The 19,487-nt window shown below is 36.0% G+C and overlaps 1 protein-coding gene across 1 annotated transcript; it reads left to right on the plus strand.

Moving 5' to 3' along the window:
• Nucleotides 1-272: 272 nt before the first annotated feature.
• On the plus strand, nucleotides 273-10,416 carry LOC138326453 (multiple epidermal growth factor-like domains protein 6; the record flags this gene model as incomplete). Its single annotated transcript, XM_069272557.1, has 4 exons — nucleotides 273-1,927; nucleotides 2,277-4,091; nucleotides 4,330-4,493; nucleotides 5,177-10,416. Coding segments are annotated over 4 exons (3,663 nt in total), but the record flags the coding sequence as incomplete, so codon positions are not given.
• Between the last annotated feature and the right edge of the window lie 9,071 nt (nucleotides 10,417-19,487).

Raw genomic sequence — 19,487 nt, forward strand, 5'->3', positions numbered from 1 at the left:
CAACAACCATATCAATATTTTAATATTATAATGGTATATGTTTAATACTTCATATCATTGACCTTTAGCGTAGCCATAGCAGTATAATACAACTGCATAACCTCTAAATATATTTCAATTTTACTTAAGTTCATACTTTTAGCTTTAATAGAACTTGAACGCTTAATACTGTGTACAGAGTATAAATAGATTGAACATATACATGTAGTAGTTATACAATTGTATATTCGATGCTATATCGGAAAAGGACCAACATGTGAAGAAAAATGTAACAACGGGTGTACTTTTTAAAGAGAGGTCAGGAAGGAGATGACTACGGGAATAGCTGCGATAGGTATACAGACGTATGCAAGTTTGGATGTAATCCTGAATACCATGGTCTTGCGTGTGACAAGAAGTGCAGTGCAGGATGTAAGCCTCGGTATGTTGCTGAAGCTAAGGGCCACATACAGAACTGTAGCTCGGTAACGGCAGAATGTGACGCTGGGTGTAAACCAGGATGGTGTGGAGGACCGTGTGACAATCCGTGTAGCGAACATTGCGTTGCTAAGGAAGACACGTTTTACGGTACAACAACTCGCAATTGTGATTGCATTGGAGAACTTGCGGGTCGGTGTAAAGATGGATGTGAGGATGGATGGTTTGGGAGTAATTGTGAATGCACGGAAGAAATAGCCGGATGTGATGAAAGAGGATGTAATAGAACATCGCGTGGCTGTATCGGCTGCAAGTCTGGGCTATATGGCAATAAATGTACAGAGTCGTGTTCGCCAGGGTGTGTTGGGTGCCACCACATCACTGGAGAGTGTCAGCAATGCACGCCTGGATGGTATGGAGCTAAATGTACCCTCCAATGTAGTTCAGACTGCTTCAACAACACATGTGAACAGGACACTGGTAACTGCCTTCCCTGTCCTGTAGGTTATTATGGCCGTGCATGTGATGTGCCATGTCCACCGGACTGTGATATCAAAGGCTGTCAGCGTGATAATGGTACCTGTATCGAATGCCCTGATGGACGATACGGCATGCAGTGTCAACATGCTTGCTCCGAGACCTGTCAAGAATCTGGATGTGAACGATTTGAAGGCGCGTGCTTTTCCTGTCAGACAGGATACACCGGGGTAACTTGCGCATGTAGAGGTAGCTGTTTAAATGACGAATGTCCCGAGTCCAGGTGTGTTTCATGTGAAGCTGGGTTATATGGAGAAGGCTGTGATATCCAATGTTCAGAGCACTGCGTTGACAAAGCGTGTGACCGTACAACAGGGGCGTGCATTGGACAGTGCGAGGATGGGTGGTATGGCGATAAATGTGATTGCATTGGCTTCTGTGATACCAGTGGATGTGATAGATCAACGAAGTATTGCGCCAAATGTCAGACTGGTTGGCACGGGCTGTATTGCAATTCATCCTGTCCGTCCAATTGTGGCGACGATGGATGTAACATGTTAACTGGTCAGTGTCATCGGTGTAGAGATGGTTATTACGGAGATACATGTTCTTGCAGAGGACATTGTGCACAATCTGGATGTACAGCCGACGGAACTTGTATAGAATGTGCTCTAAGATTTCACGGACAATTGTGTGGACTGGAATGTCCGTTAAACTGCATTGGAGAGGCATGTAATCGCGACGACGGAACTTGTAACGAATGTCAAGACAGTTATTTCGGTGAAAGGTGTGAAATGTCTTGCCCTAAAAACTGCAAGAATAACTCTTGTATTCAGTCGTCTGGTGAATGTGAGAGCTGCATCCCAGGTTTCTATGGAAACACGTGCGAGGAGACATGCCCTCTACACTGCCTTAGTGATGAATGTGACCAGACGACTGGGGCATGCAGTAGAGGATGTAAGTCCGGATGGTTTGGGGATCGGTGTCAGTGCACGGGACACTGTGCAGATTCTGGATGCAATGAAGATGGCAGGTAAGGAGAGCGTCCGGTGTTACACTTATTCTTGCTACTAGCATAATTATTCACAGAAAGTCAATTTGTGCCTCTAGGAATATCTAGAATCAAACTCTTGTAATGTTGATAACATCGTAACTTCGATTTTTTTGTCACTGGTTATGCAATAGGCTTCATTTATAAACCGATCTACATTGTATTCATGCAATCATAAGCTTAAGGAATTTTCTTTGATTAATTTTTCTTTAAAACTTATTACTATTATACCAATAAACAGAAGATAGCATTTGTCTGGCTCCTTTCTGAATAATTATCAAGTCTTCCACGACCGTTGGTATTTGATAATCATTTTCTTCCTTTGACATAGATGCGTGGAGTGCGCGGTGGGATGGTTTGGCGATGATTGTACCGTGAACTGTCCAGATAATTGTGCCGACACATGTGGCCGAATGTCTGGGACGTGTGATACTTGTCTTGAAGGATTTTACATGGATGACTGTTCGTTAAGGTGTTCTGAAAACTGCAACGGTCCTTGTAACCAGTATAACGCAACATGTTCGTCGTGTAAACCAGGCAAGTCCGGTGCCAAATGCGAATGTTCTGGTTACTGTGATAAGAATGGATGTAGCATAAACGGACGTTGTTATGGGTGCCGTGATCGGTACTTTGGGGACAATTGTTTGCAACTCTGTCCTCAGCACTGTTTGCGACCAACTTGTACACGGATAGCGGGCAATTGTCGGAGCTGTACTATGGGATGGTATGGGGCAAAATGTAATTGTACGGGACACTGCGAAAACGACGCATGCTCACCAGAGGGTCTCTGTTTTAAATGTGCTAAAGGTTGGTATGGGTCGAGTTGCACAACGCAATGCCCTCAGAAGTGTGAGGGTGGCGTGTGCGATGCGCAAACAGGCAAATGCCTAACATGTAAAACTGGATGGTACGGCTCAAGGTGTGAATGTTCTGGAAAATGTGACGAGACAGGATGTGACTCTGAAGGGATTTGTCGTAATTGTGAAGCAGGATACCACGGCGAACAATGTTTGGATATATGTCCATCGGTGTGTGGCGACAGAGGATGCGACCGTCGCGATCCACAGCAATGCAACTGTGCTGCTGACTGGTTCGGAAAGACATGCGACTGTTCCGGGCACTGTAATGAAGAAAGATGCAATTCCACTGGTGAATGTCACACATGCGAGGATGGATGGAGAGGACCGCTTTGTACGAAACGTTGTCCAAAACACTGCAAAGAAAACAACTGTAAACGAAACGGCCGTTGCCATTCATGCGAAAATGGGTGGTATGGTCCGCGATGCAAGTGTCGTGGTCATTGCCATATTAAGGACGATTGCAACAAAACTACAGGAATTTGTACAGAATGTGCACCCGGGTGGTTCGGTGAATTCTGTGATCAGTCATGTCCGCGAAGCTGCAATGACACTGGCTGTCATAGACACAACGGTCAGTGTTATGGGTGTCTGGATCATTGGTACGGCGAGACGTGTGAATGTACTGGTCACTGTGATGAAGGAGGGTGTGACAAAATTACTGGTCGGTGTTATACATGTGAAGCAGGATACCACGACAAATACTGTCTGTCAGACTGCCCTATGAACTGTGGTGGTGCCATATGTAATAGAACTTCAGGTAATTGCTTAGCGTGTCCCGGAGATTTGACAGGATTAAAATGCGAATGTCGAGGTCCATGCGACTCTGGCGGATGTGACGTCACAACCGCAAGGTGTCACAATTGTGCCCCTGGATTCTACGGAGAACACTGCGAAGTGCCTTGTGGCGATAACTGTACACTGTGTGATCGACAGTGGGGTATTTGTCGTATTTGTACTAGTGGAATGTTTGGACGTAACTGCTCCAAGTTCTGCCCTGAGGAATGCGTCGGCTCATGTACCTTCACAAATGGCGAGTGTGTTCTATGTGAGAAAGGTAAAATGGGTAAATATTGTACTAAAAACTGCAGCAGTAACTGTTACGATAACCTGTGTTCTATTAACGGTACCTGTCGTTACGGTTGTACCAGTGGCTGGGAAGGATATAACTGTGAGTTGCAGAAAGATGAGCAGACGGTCACCTTTGGAATGTTCTGGATAGTCGTGGTAGGAGTAGCTTCCCTTATAGGAGTGGTGGTGCTGGTTGTTCTTCTCTCTTGTGTTCTGAGGTAAGTTTATGTGCTGTTGAAAAAGATGAAATATTCGTGGGCTGACATATTCGTGTTTCATCTTTTGAACAACGTTTCCATTATTTTTTTATTCATTTATTCATTTTAGTCAACTACAGTACATTAAATATGAGCTGCTTCAGTGCAAGTGGTCTTCAGTAATAGAAGAGTCAAACAAAATATGATAGAAATATTTGTATTGTTTTGGAATTTATGTCTTCTACTCTTGATTATGTAGGAGAAAGAGAACATCGGATCAGAGTCCTGATTACGCAAACAACGTTTCTAAGCCGACAAAGCGGAAACAGCGAAACTGGGGAACAATAGTTCGACGAACAGACACCCCAAGGCCCGGAATTCGACCAATGACTGTCCACGTAGCTAGCGTCGGGAATCCAGCAGGTTATTATTTTTATTGACACTAAAATTAGTATGACAAGATATATATTATACGTTTAAAATATTTTGACAAAAAGAAATTTCAGTAATGTGTTTGAAACTGGTAGTTTTTGAAATGGGTTGTTCTGTAACGCAAGCGAATTATTCAGAGAAAGACATTTTAATTTTGATAGAGTGCTTGATTTATTGAGTAAACAAAAGTAGTATTTGGTTATATCAACTGAGGCATTTCTTCAGATCCCTATACCAATTTGTCAAAGACATAAACCATTTCAAATGCTTTTGCTAAAATCATATAAACGGTCGACGGACTTGCTCAAGACATATAAAATCTCTTCCAAAAGATATTTAAATAACGGATTAGTATTTTAAAATGATTTCAAATACATGACAGGACAACAATATTCTGAAATTTATCAAAATTCCGCTTAAGTATTCCTACAAAATCCATTGAATAGAAAATTCTGACGGATAATATATGTATTTTAACCTCGTTGCATGTACCTCTTTTGTTTCATCCCGGTGTGTTTTGTAAGTATGACCATTCGTTTTGCATACCCCATGGTCCCGGCCATTTGTGCCATGCATCCTCATTTTGCATGCTTGGTTGTTTGCTTGATGTGGCTATTTGCCTTGACTACGTAGATGTAGTGTTACATTTCGGTTTTGTTTTGTTTGCCTTTCAGCCGTTTCAGAACGTTATGTAATGGATTAGAAGATGGTCGAAGGGTACAGATGACTATATGGACCACAACCATTCGTTTACTATTGCAATATTCAAATGGATTGCAAAAATAATTCTTAGACGTGAAAGTGAAGTACGCTTGAACGCGTGAGAGAGAATGGAAGCAAGAGTATGATTGTGAGTTTCGAACGTTTTGCTTGATAGATGGATACCTCTATACCTCAATATAGTTCAAAGTCAGGCCATATATACATACGATTAATCATCCAATTATACTCATTTATGGAGCTTCCCTTATTCAAGTATAAAATATTTTCTTTTCGAAGCTGGCGAGGTCCATTGTAAGCCTGCAGGTATATACCCTGTGGTTTCTACTATACTGACAATTGCGTGCAATATTCATTATGCAGATAAATATATCTATCTGACACACTATCACTTGTTAAAATCCATCCATGTATACAACCTTCAAAATCCACTGAGTATTCCATTTATTTTGAATGCTGCCTCGTTTTGTGTTGCTGCATATGTAGTTTTGAGACTTTTTCTTTAAATAGTCTTTTTGCATACGTTTACAGTTTTTTTCATAGTCTAAAACGTGTTCTTTTCTACTAGTTTTTCATAGTTCAAGATTGTGTTCGCTCCTAAAAGTTCCTTATTGATATTTGTATGTATTTTGTAATTAATACTACAATCTTATGACTAAAAGTTGATATATCACATTATTATAAACTTATTATCAAGATAAGATAAAAAAAATTTCCCAGCTAAGGAAATGACATTCTTTTATGCTTCGCAAAACTTGTCTTGATTACGATTTTCATTGGTAGTCTGTATAACTCGACTCGACTATTTCTCCATCACGCTATGGAACCCAGCAGACGATAGATTGACTGACGAAATTTAGTTGCCTTGGAGAGTTTTAGAGGGTGATGCTATTCTGTATATCCATATTATAACGTTATCTGCCCTTCTGGGTATGTATTGATTGTGACATCATGTGTTGTTTGCGAGTGTAACGTGATACCATTCAGAGAAAACAACGTGAGAAAGTTTCGCTCACAAAACAATAACGTTACAATGGATACCTACCCGAAAGGGAGGAAACTCAGTAATATGCAAATATGGAATGTCCGGCTAGTGAGGATGACATGCCAGTATGTTCTACTGTGATAGGCTTTTTATTGATTGTCATTACGTTAACGACAAAGCTGGGATAAGCATTAGTCAGTTATTTCAGTAATTAATCAAAGTAAATATTATTTTGTCGTTTATCTATGTTGGTAAGATATCAAAGGGCGTAATCATAACCATCGATCATTTGTATATAAATTCATACCCATTCGTAGAACGATTGGTATTGTTTAACTTTGTATACTGTACAATGAGTTCTATCTTTGAGGACACCTTTCCATAAATGATAGACTCTATATCAGATCCATGTATTGTCGTGTTCTAATTAAGTAAAAATAACAATAGCAGACACCTCCCCGTTTCTTGGTTGTCCTTTACAGACACACTTGATTGAATAGTATTTTTTATGATTAAGGCCATATGTACAAATGCACTGACAGCAGTGATACTACTTTTAATTCCTGTCCTGTTAGTATATCATATACTGGTAACTTGCAACATAATGAATACCAAATTGAATATCACGTTTGCTAGAGAATTCCAAAAGAGTTTTTAAAGTGTGACCTTTGCAAATCCGTTAGTTTAAAACATTGGTGCTATAATATACTATATGTACAAGTTAATTAACTTGATATATAAATTATCTGAATAGAACGTTTAAGTGTCATAGTTAGGACAGAAAAACGTGTTCTATTTGGTGATCGAACTTACATCCATTACAGTTTCGATGTTAACTATTTTGTTGAATCCAGCACTAGATCATAGTATGGGAATCATACGATCCATGAGATGTACGAGTCGTCCTGTTGACAGCGTAACTGTTATCTGTATACTCAAAAGAACTTGTAGCAGCATTACACGTGTAAGACATTAGTACATACAATGAACCATGTCTATGGTCATTTTGTCCTGGGACTTTCATGTAATACACAATGTATGTAGTATTTGTTCAGAATATTTTTTCAACATTCCAGATCATGTAAGTTTCACATAAATCAATGTATCTGCATCAGACTAGTCATTGTAACGTAAATGGATTATAAAATCTGAACGCATTAGCAAATTATTCATATTTAATTATTGTACATAAAGTCTAGGAAAGTTACGTGAGATCCCCGCATGAGCGTTTTCCTATTTTTGTCATTTTCCCCATTGCTTTTGCTAGTATCACTATGCTAGTGTTGAACTTACTCGATTGGAAGCATCACATTGTATTAGGTTTTGTTTTGGGATTTCGATTTATTGCACTGCCATAACCCCAAGTCTTCGCAACTTTCTTAGGGTGTTAGTCTTGGTACACCAAGATCCACAGTAATGCTGGATATTGTAGTTGGAAAATCTCTTTCATTATTTCCAGAAACAATAATATAATGATGAACATTATAAAAAGAATAGGTTATTTTATTTGCAGTTTTGTAATTTTAAGTAGATATTTGTAGTCGTGATTTGTGAATTTTACAGCATGGTATGGTGTACCTTTGTAATGCTTGTTGTTTAAACATTTTGACTAAGTTTTTTTATATGTTGTTATTTTATATAATCAACTCTTTAAGAAAGTCACCCTTAAACTACTTATAGCGGCCGTACTTGTCCAAGTGGCACAAGTGTATACGTAGCATTACATATACCATCAGCCTTCCACCTGCGAGTCTCTAGAGATGTAGACCCAAGTAAGGAATTTCTAGTTACAGGCCAGAAGTCGACATTTTTACATCAAAGAACTATGGATTCTCTTTTACTATATAAATACTGGGAATGAATAAAATTGACGTCGCAATGTTCCCCTTTCTTGTCAGAATCTAAAAAATATATGTAATTGTTTGTTTGTTTAAGTCTAGAAACACATTTCCATAAACATTTGCTCAGTATAAAATGTTTTATTTGATTAATGATACACAATTGTAATTACATAAACATTATGATTATTCAGTCTTATGTATTCATAAATTGGTTTGCACCAAGCATATCTATCATTGATCTGATATCAGAATCATGAAACATTTTAAAATCTGCCAATCAAAAATGACCTTGCTTGTTAGGTCGTCTTTGATTAGCTAAGTATAAACTTATTTGAACAGTTTCATGATCTTGAGATCAGGCGGTTCCATAGGGAGGATCGATCGCACCAACATTGTCTTGTAGTGTTTGTCTGTTTCACAATGTTGACAATATAGCGATTTATGGTATGACATACTACTTAGGTTTAAATATTTACATGTGTCGTTTTTTGTATTATTATGTGTAATACTCTATTAGTGAAAGCCATATATACATGTAGGTACCTAATATATCTTGTACATTCCCTCCGGTTTGATGTATTTTAAAGTACCGGAAGCATTAATTAGATAGCCTCTAAGCCGATCGGACACTCAATCATTTCGTTTATTAACTGACAGGTTAACACATCATAAACTAAATATTCTGTATATCATTTTAAGTTCATTTCAATAAATATACTCTTTCAAACAACACAACACAGTTTCAGAAGATAATAGTATTCGTAAAAATATAGACATCCATTCAACTTAATTAGTTTGCTATTGTTTGAATCAGAAAAAAACCCAATATCAAGTATATTTCTGAGATTCGACCATTTTCAAAAAACAATAACTTCAGACATTGTATCGTAATTGCAAAGTAATGAAATTGCTGATTGAAAGTACTAGTATAGGAGATTCCCCTCTTAACATTATTTCGAGTTCTACCTAGACATTTTTTCTCACTATTATAACACGGTTTATTAAACTATTTTTTCTAATAAAATAGACATATTTTTCGGCAATATTGTATTGACCTGCGATTTAAAACGCATTTCAAAATGAACCGTATGTCGTGTCATACAGAACTTATATCAGTATATGTGTTGATCGTTTTTTAATATATCCTCGGGTGACGATTAATTCGGGATATTTATTGATTTAAATACTTCTAAGCGAGATTTTATCAGGATATTTTTTCTTGTGATAACCTTCTACCATATGTAATGTTAAAGCGCCGCGGAGGCTAGCTAGATTAACAATATTATTGTAAAGTTTGTTTTTATAAACTCATTTTACTGTCCCGTGTTTACGATTGTTTTTCCAAGATATACAATGAAAATACCAGGAGGCGAGTAGATGTTAACCTTTTACCTGTATATACCTGGTATCAGTCATGTATATAGTATGAAGGGTTCCATAGATAAGTTAGCTTAACGAAACTTTTAGTCGAGTTAGCGCTCGTTAGGACGAGAGAGAAATGTAACGAGAAAGTTTATATCCATAATAGTTAAGATATGACTTCCCTTTTTCCATAGTCGTGTTTCCTCAGTCTATATAAAAACAATTTAATGTTTTAATAGTTGATAGGACACGAAGATGCATCGATTTCAAAATTCAGTTAAAGAGTGCATAGCTGTTTGGCAGTTTCTGTTGTTACACTTGGTTGTCAAAGATGATGGCTTAACATGATGAAAACCGAAAAATTCATGCGGTCTATGAAATACAAAAGTGTATGATAAATAGGTTTAAAGCACATTAATGATGTTTATGGTAAGGACTGCTGAATACTGTACATCACTTTGATTTCGTATTCACTTTTTTCGCGAATTTAATTTCTCAAAAATATTTGCCAACGCATTTTTAGACCCCTTAATACACCATCGTGTCTTTAGGCATCAACATAGCATTGAGCCTATAGGTGTATGCTTAATGTGACAGTTATTGCATTAAAGGTACACTATACCGTGATGCAAAGTATATGTTTAATATGTTGATGCATGAAGGTGTCTAAAAATGCATGTGTTTGAGAGTTTCTTGGACGAGACAACGATACCACTTCAATTGTACGTCGTCTAGAAAATCATTACAGTACAACAGGACATACAAAGTGATTTACAGTGCGTTAATACAGTCTAGCAAAACTGTTGTATAGTAGTATGTTATTAGTGCTTTTAATGTATTATGTTGAGTAATCTTACTATTAATTTGTGCCAAATTGTAATTGTCGTCTTTATTTAATATAGATCTCAGCCGACCAGAATTCGTCGGTAACTACTGACCCTAATAAAACCTTGATTGATTGTTCAATCTTGATATTCATATTGAAATAAAACATCATTTTTTTCTTTGTCGATTTTGTGTTAGTTTTTAGGTAATCTAACCTGAAGATGTCGTGCACCGTCCGCCGTGCGTACTTTTCATTCAAACAATCTTCTCAATAACCGAAAGACCCAGTGTACTCATATTAGGCCTGCTGCATGCTGGGATGAAGTGCTACCAGGTTTGTTTAAATGAATTACCTTGACCTTTATTCAAGTAAACGGTCAAAAAAGTTACAATCTTAAAAGATTTCTTGTCAATAACCGACAGACCTAAGGTACTCCTATTCGGCCTGCACCATGCTGCCATGAAAGACTACCCAGTTTGTTCAAATGAATGACATTGACCCTCATTCAAGGTCACAGAAGTCGAAAAAGCTAAATTCTTAAAACGATTTACTTAAAGCCCCAGAAACCTGATATTGAGCCTGTGACATGCTGGCATGAAGAACTGCGAAGTTTGTTCAAATGAATGACATTGACCTTCATTCAAGGTTACAGGTAAAAAAGGCTAAAATGAAAGATTAAAAACCGAAAGGTCAAAGGTACTAAAATTTTGCCTAACGCATGCTAGCATGTAGCAAGGACTACAAAGTCTATTCAAATGACCTTCATTCAAGGTCACAAGGGTCAAAAAAGCTAAAATCTTCAAACAACTTATTGTGAATAGTTAAGAGGCCTAGAGGTCTTACATTGAACCTGTAACATGCTGGGATGAAGGGCTACTAAGTTTGTTCAAATGAATGATATCTACATTCAGTCAATGCCACATGGGTCCAATATGCTACAATTTGTATCCCGGGTATGATCATTTATCCCGGGTATGATCATTTATAATAATGAATCCATTCTTCATTATTACAAATTGTCACAGAATATAGTAATAACGGTGTGATGGCAAGGATAGGGGTATTCTACCCGGTTTGAATAATGCAGTAGCACGGGTGTGATATGAAGGGCAGTTCTCAATTCTTTGCTACAGAGGTAGTATATCACCACGACAGTGTACTGCGACTGATGTTTATTCAATATGTTTACGATTTTTACAAAAACAATACTTATAACACATCCACACATTCTAATTCTTTAACATATGACTATAACAAGCATTTATATAATTACCTTTTAACTATATTTATACGATTAAATATTTGCTTTAAAATCCATCTTAATTCATGGATTAAAGAGAAAAAAAGACTTATTTTATTCCTTCAAAAACGAATTACACATAAAGCTCCCAACACATGATGTCATATCATTTACTACAGTAATATAAGTTAACAAATTCCTGTGGATATGTTTTTGTATCATTTATCATCAATTAGACTACAGAGACTTACAAAACTATGATATCAGGATATCAAATGTAGTAATACCCCAGTCGTGCTGAAGGTTTGCAACCGAGAGTAAAATTAATTTCATTTTAACCCCCTTTGGGGCGAGACTGATATAATCTTTTATCCTCTTTGTGGTGTGACACGAGAATTTCAACTCGAGGAGTAAGATTCTTAAGCTGTCAAACACCAGGCTTCGGCAAGTGTTTGACAGCTTAAGAATCTTATCCCGAGGGTTGAGATCTTTTGTCTCACCCGAAAGAGGATAAATAACTCTTTTGTCTTACCCTATTTGAGCACGTGCAAAGACTTAGTGCAGCTTGTTTTTACTATTTGGTAAGATAGAAAAATCTCACATCTGTAAAATTACGTACATATGTATATCTCTGTCAAAGGTAAGAAAAATCCCTATTCTTCATATTCACAAATGAAGTGGAATACCTGGACATTGTTATTACAAATTTCCCATAAAGATTCCCCACCATTTGAGAAATCTTGAAGTAATCAGAAAACTGGAAATTTACGTAAAGCCTTTTGGTATGACGTTGAGATTTTACTATTGTTTTAATGCCGCGACATCAAAAGATTGTAATATAATGTAGTAAAACATCATATGACATAAGTGTATTGGACGAGAAAAAATACTATACCCGTTAGTATCCGTTAGTATGAGAGAAATAACGACCGGGTGGGGTGTGTTGCTTGGTGTCTTCGGCGGCATGCTTCAGTGATATAGCACTATAAAAGGGCAACAGTTCCACTATACAAGAAGACACAACACGAACATACCGCAGTCTCCCAGTACACTCACCTCGCACAACATACACGCAACACACCGCATACATGGGAGGCCGTCCTTACATGACCATAGCTGTTAATAGGACGTTAAATAATCAAACAAACAAACAAACAAGTATAGACCACAACCAATTCGTTATCTTAGGGTAAGAATGGATACCGGTCTTAGACAAATTGTGACAGACATATGTGATTCCAAATAGCTGGAAATTATCAACAAAATGTGGTGTCATCCCAAAGACGCTTAAAGGGACAATTCACTCAGGCTAATTCTTTTACATAACCAAGAAGTGAAATATTGTATAAATGTATTGTTCTATATTTCTTATGAAAAAAATAACGTTAAACATTGACAAATTCCACGTCATTGTTAAGTATTTTAATTAATATCGTTGAAATATCAAATCGTTGATCAATACGATTAAGCAGGTAGAATATGGGCGCTGTACCTACAATGTATACCCGAGCCAAAGTCACGCACGTTAAACAAATGAACTACATAACCACTGCGAAGGTGATAACATGATTTTGAGGCAAGATAATTCACCTAATAAGGTAAACAAACTATAGTCAGAGCGATTTGAGCAGTTATAGACAAAAGTTGCATTACTCTACGAGCAAGGGACAGGGTTCGGCATACAAGAAGTTCGACCACAATGTGTAATGGCGGACAGCGAGCGAGTTTGAAAATTCCACACACATGTCACCACCATGGTCTTTTCAGGCACATCACAGTAAAACCGACTGATCTAAATTCCATTAGAACTGGGTTTTTCCTATATATGTACAAATTTTAATGTTCTCTTAGAATGAATTGTCCCTTTAACTACAATATAATACGAGATGTCCTGTGTCCAATCTTAACACGTGATCATCTGTTTAAGCCTTTTATACAAACGAAAGTATTATTGTTTACTTAAGTTGTACCGGAAGTAGAATTATGTTTGTTTCCCTGTGAACGTGTTGTCCGAAAACGTTTACCGTTCAGCAGGGATAGACATCTGATAGTTATTCAGGAACTCTCCGTCCTTTATCTTTCCGTTACAGGAAAGCGCATGGGGATTTGCAACATTTCCAGTTTCTATTTCCCGTGCTTGAACAATACAATCGACCGTATTACGGTAACAATGCTTCACCAATTGTTGCCCGGAATAAGGGACAATTTACTACTTCCGCTAACGTCGCTAATACTTCGTTATTATAACAGGGAGCTCTAGTATATACTTGTCCCTTTTATAAAGAGACTGCTGTAACCGTATCTGACTTGTCGTCACCCCAACTCTGGGTCATGAGTTCAGGGCTCAGGTGGGCATCTGTCGTAGAATGACCGTAGGTTAACATATTTTTATATATATATTTTCACCGCTGGAAAAACCTTTACTGATACCGGCTGACTGGCTGCTTCCAGATCAACAGCAGGTTAACCCAAAGACTGGAGAAAAAGTGTCATTGTATTTTATCATTAACTTTAATAATACTGGACACAAAACTGTAACGGTTATTCTTATGGTGGCTTTAATTCGTTATCTTTACACGTTAACTTACACATCGCATATAGTTAATCCTAACACTATTTTGTTTTATTACAAACATTTCACCTCAAACTTATTACAGATAAATTACATTTAAATACACCCTTGATATTTCAGGGTTACATGTATACCAGAGTGAAGCGGTAGGCAGTTCAGAAAAACATGACGGATAGCATGATTACATACACTTCCTTTAGATATTTAACAGATCGACAGACAACTTCAAAGTCAGACAATGTACCATTATTGGATTTTTATGTACAGCAAAGGACAAAATTATCCGTATCATCTGTTGTCGCACACCGAGCCTTCTATATTGCTATGGCATAGCTCAGGCGTGGATGTGACGACATGGTGATAGTAACCCCTGGAGTATTGAGGATGGTTAGTTTGGACACTCAAATAACGACAACTGTTCTTTATTAAATCACCAATCACGTCTAATTACTAGAAAACTAGGGTTATACCATGTAAAACCGTTAGACTTCAACATTGACACTGTAATACCTTGCTAGATCAGATATCATTGCACTGGCCTTTTAACTAAAATTTTTATGTGAGCATATACATGTAAATAAGTTTTGTTTTCAATCTAAACATGTCCTTGTGCTTCATCGATTCTTATCCAAGAATTGCGCGAAACCCTAATTCTTACATTCTCAATCATGGGAATCTTATTTTCCAAAAAATATGATGTTGTTTTATAGATAAATTGATAGCGAAATTTGAGTTATCTTCATAAAGATTACATAACAAGTAAATACCTTTCAAAATCGAAAAGTGGTATACAATTATCACACATATACAAGCATACTTACTCAATTGTGTATAGTGTAGGTACACTGCAATCAATGTCTTTAATGACTTACTGAAGAAAGTAAAAAAAAAAAAAAAAAAAAAACACATTTCAAAATAAATCATACATACACTTTTCGCAACATCCACGAATTTTGAAATTTTGTACATTTTCGGCTGTTAGTATTTGTTAGTATTGAAAATATCTGTTGAGAGTACAAAATGTGAATCTGATTATTATAGGAAGGGAAAATGGCTTATATTTAGGACTTTGCAAGATATAGGCGAAATGGGTGACATACTATCTAATGTTATTCCTTGCAAGGTCCCTTAGAAGTTGGATCTGCTGTACGAAGTTGATAAGAACACAAACCGGAGCATTCAATCTGGATAAAAATTTCCTATGGGAATATAAATACGTTGGGTTTATTGATCTAGACGGAGTGTGACTTCAAGGATGTTACATATTGGCGCGGAAAAAAGGTAAACATAGGAAAACCAAAAATAAGATTTTCTGATTTGATAACTTGTTTTGTTGGGTCATCATCACACTTCGTATTGTCCATCAAGGCCATATCTGGTAAACAACGAACACTGTCCCATGTCATAAAATAATTTTCAAGTTCTTATAAAAAATAAGTTTTGGTTTCTTAACAGGAAATAACAGGAAACGAATATTTAGTATATTAAATATGAGTCACAAAGCATCTCGACGGGGCACATTTTAGAGATATCATTTTTAAATACTACACTATTTTAATCTATTTTAATTATGTCATACCATGTACAAAGTAATTTATTTTCATCCTGTTTTGTATGAGCGAATGTATCAATTCTCACATTTTATTGACAGAAAAATACACGTGTTTTATTTCGAGGGACTGACGCTAGTAGATCTATCTACATTCGATATGTAATTTTGTACAAGTCAATGACTACTCGCCCCATATCAATAAACTCGCTGAACCAATTAGCAGTTTTCAGACATGGAGCTGGAATTCCCCATAGCTTCACATGCCACAGCACACAGAGGATAGTCCGTGTTTGAGAATCTGGTCTTTACCTCTCCTCGTTCGCGTTATTGATTTTTTCTTAACCCAGTATCGCTTTGTATATGAAATAGTGAAGGGTTGATAGAATAGCAAAATCACATGAATTCGCCTACGTAATCCTACAGGAAAAAGTAATATATTTGCATCAATATCTATTTTTTTGTCAACATATCATAGGGATTTCCTGTTGTATAATCCACACGTTGCTGAAATGTTTTTGATACAATGCAAAAACAAAATGTAAAATGTCTTTCAAATCGTGTTTCTCAATGTATAAAGATGTGTGAAAATAAATGTAAAAAAAAGTCTGGGTTGATGTCTGTAAATCGTGGTATATATGTTGCTCAAAATAAAATGAGAAAATCTTCAAGGAAAATATTTTGCTAACTCCCAATTGGTACAACAATGATATTAAAGTAGATAGGAAGATTATCTTTTGTAAAAACTATTATCAGAATGGTGCTTGTATTATAAACGACATTGTAATGAATGTTCCTTTTACACATACGAAGATTTACAAAGTCAACACAAATTCCCTACAGTACAAAGGTCTTCATGGTTTCAGCAGCAAAAAATAATTTCATCATTTAATTTACAGAGAAAAGAAATTTCTTATCTATATATGCCTATTAATCTGCAACTCTTTCTTAGAGATGGAAAAGGATCAAAACTGTTTTACAACTTGGAAAACAAGTTAGAGGTAGAGATAATGGAATGCAATTTTTGACAAGATATATGATGAAATGAACAAAATTCAATTTGATGTTTCCAATTGAAATGAATCTATTTTATTTGGGTAACAAATTAATTTTTGTTTAAAATCAGAGTAGTTATCTCCCCTCTTTGTGTACTCTGCAATACTGAACCTGAAACTATTACACAAATATAATGGGAATGTGAAGATTTAAGGACTACTTGAAAAGTTTTGACACATTTTTGCAAGCTCTTTTAATTCATTTTTCTGTTAATAAAAAACAATTTCTTTTTCGACTTATTCATGCAAATTATCTCCATAGAAGTAGATTGGACAATACATTCATAAAAAGTATAAAGCAATACATTTACAGAATGAGATGTTTACACATTTCATTAAGCATCAACGCTCTAATCAACACAACTTAAGACTATTATTTTATTCAAAAATATATTTCAAATAGTATAGATGAGAAAGTAAAACTTTAATTTTAAAAAGGAATTGGAGTAAATGGGAAAAACTAATTAAATTATAATTGCACTTCATCATACATGCATGTATCCATTTTACCTCACTGCACAAAGCCGAAATTGTATCTTTTTAATTACTATGTTATATGCTATATATTATCATTTTGATTCTCCGTCTCCATCCTACCCAGACATTTTCAATTTTTCCTCATTTTTTCTTTTTAAAGCTTCGTGGCTCTTTTCTTTTTCTATTCCAATCCTGACTTCCTTTTCATTACAAAATAATTCATATTTTCATATTTCGAAACTTCCAATTTTACAATATATAAACTTCATATGAAATTGTTATGGTATTTGTGTGAATGTATACATTAACTTAATGATGGTTGATTAAACAGTACATTGGCTGATGTATGTCAGGTAGGATTCTATTAATATCATACCTTTATTATATATTGTTAAAAATAAAAATGTTTTTTGTATACATGTGTCAAATATAGGGGGTTATTTCCTCTATGTGTATGAGTACATTGTATATATGTATTGTTTTGAATGAAAATTCTGCACAAAAAAGATGATTATTAAAAAAAATATGACAGCCCACTGTGAATCATATTGCGTATGTTTCGTCACTGGGATAACAAATGGGTAGGATTCAAGTTTCTACATATTTATACACTGGATGGAATTATGATACGACCACATGATGTGATGTTCACCTATCAATCGAACTACAGCCAAAAGGGCCATGCTCTGTTAGAGTATGCGTTCTGGTTCGAATGTCTCTATAGATGAGGTTATGAGTTGGTGTGGCTTTATAATAAGGGAAATAACTCCAGTGTATTTCTCGAATGATTACAAAGGAACGGTTAAAGTGAACAGTCGGGCAAGGATGGCTTAAGTCGGTAAAAATGGTGTGAATGTATCCAGTATAATTTCTTATGAAATGGAAAAATAAAATCTCTCGTCAAAATCTGTCTGCGTACGAAGAAATTAATTTAAAGTATGGGAAATCTAAAACGTCCTACCGGCTCACTATGTCCGTGGTTACATTTCCACGCAGCCTCTATTTCAATGCTTTCAACTTTTCTTTACTTTAATGGTCAGAACTGGAAAACTAAGCAGAACTTGACCGTCGTATTAATATGTGAGAACTTTTGGAAGGCCAATGAACGCATTTAGACTGATTTTCTTTGCCCGACTATTAGATGTGGTTCTTCCAGAGGTGGCGGTCAAAAAAGTTTGAAAACAAATTGAGGACAGAGACGCGAAGACATTATTCATTCTTGTATCTACATATAGGAAATGACCCGTTAGGCGGCCATTTTGAAAGTGTGTCTTTTTCGCCAAAGTTTTACTATGTTTTGCTTATAATGGTTTTATTTAAATCATCACTGCGCCAGCAGTTTTAGTTGTATCGAGCTTAGATTTGCTATAAAACTTAAAGGGACATGAACTAAATAAACCATGTAATTTGAGTAAAAATACATATTTATTAAGACGTGCACAGATACACTTACTAAGTTACATATATCAATTATTGTGCAAATGTGTCAAATAAAATAATTATAATGGAAATTCCATCTTTCTGTATTTTGAACCGGCACCGGTCGAATTTTGTAACGATTAGTATAGTAGTGTTGAACTTTAGTGACCTCCCACAATGCAATGCCTATGTAAACAAAATGTTGGGTCAAAAATCGTGGGGTGAAGCGAAGACAAACGAATTCCGATAGAAAAACAGTGTACGTCAAGAGTCCAGTAACATGCGCGGATTGGGAAAGTAGGTAAATATAAATGGATCACTGAAATGCATGAGACGGAAACAACTCCCCACTTTATACTTGCGTGATGTACATATGTTCAATAAGTCAGGAAACCTTCCCTTCGCGGTGCCCTGTCAAATGAATAAAGTATCGTTTGCAACTTTTGACTTATCATTCTTACGTTAACATAAAAAGTGTTTTTATAACATATGTGGCATTAAACTTCATTTGTCAAACCATCGTAAATTAGAAAATAATCTTTAAAATGTGGTGTAAAACTAATATTCCTTGTCATGTCAGCAAGTTTGTTATTCATTATAACTCAGTCCGGCCAGTTTAACTAGATTCATTGTATATAAATATTACATTAACTAGATTCAAAAATATTTTTGAAAATACTAAGCACTAATGTGCGAAATGGTACACTTTTTGTCACTTTATTTTTACATTGAATTTGAGCACTTTTTTTCTTTACCATAAAATATTAAAAAATAACAAATATATAAAAAGGTCAAAAAAGTAAGCACAAGGGCCTCACATTTCTCTGCGTTATTTAGAAAGAGCAACCTTTTCCCTAGTGATATGATATTTCCAAAAGCTTAATATCAGAACTATTTCTATAAAGAGTTAATTCTGGCAAAAATGGCTGAAAATGGTGC

This window comes from Argopecten irradians, chromosome 6 (assembly GCF_041381155.1).
Source record: "Argopecten irradians isolate NY chromosome 6, Ai_NY, whole genome shotgun sequence".
NCBI classification, from domain to species: Eukaryota; Metazoa; Mollusca; class Bivalvia; order Pectinida; family Pectinidae; genus Argopecten; species Argopecten irradians.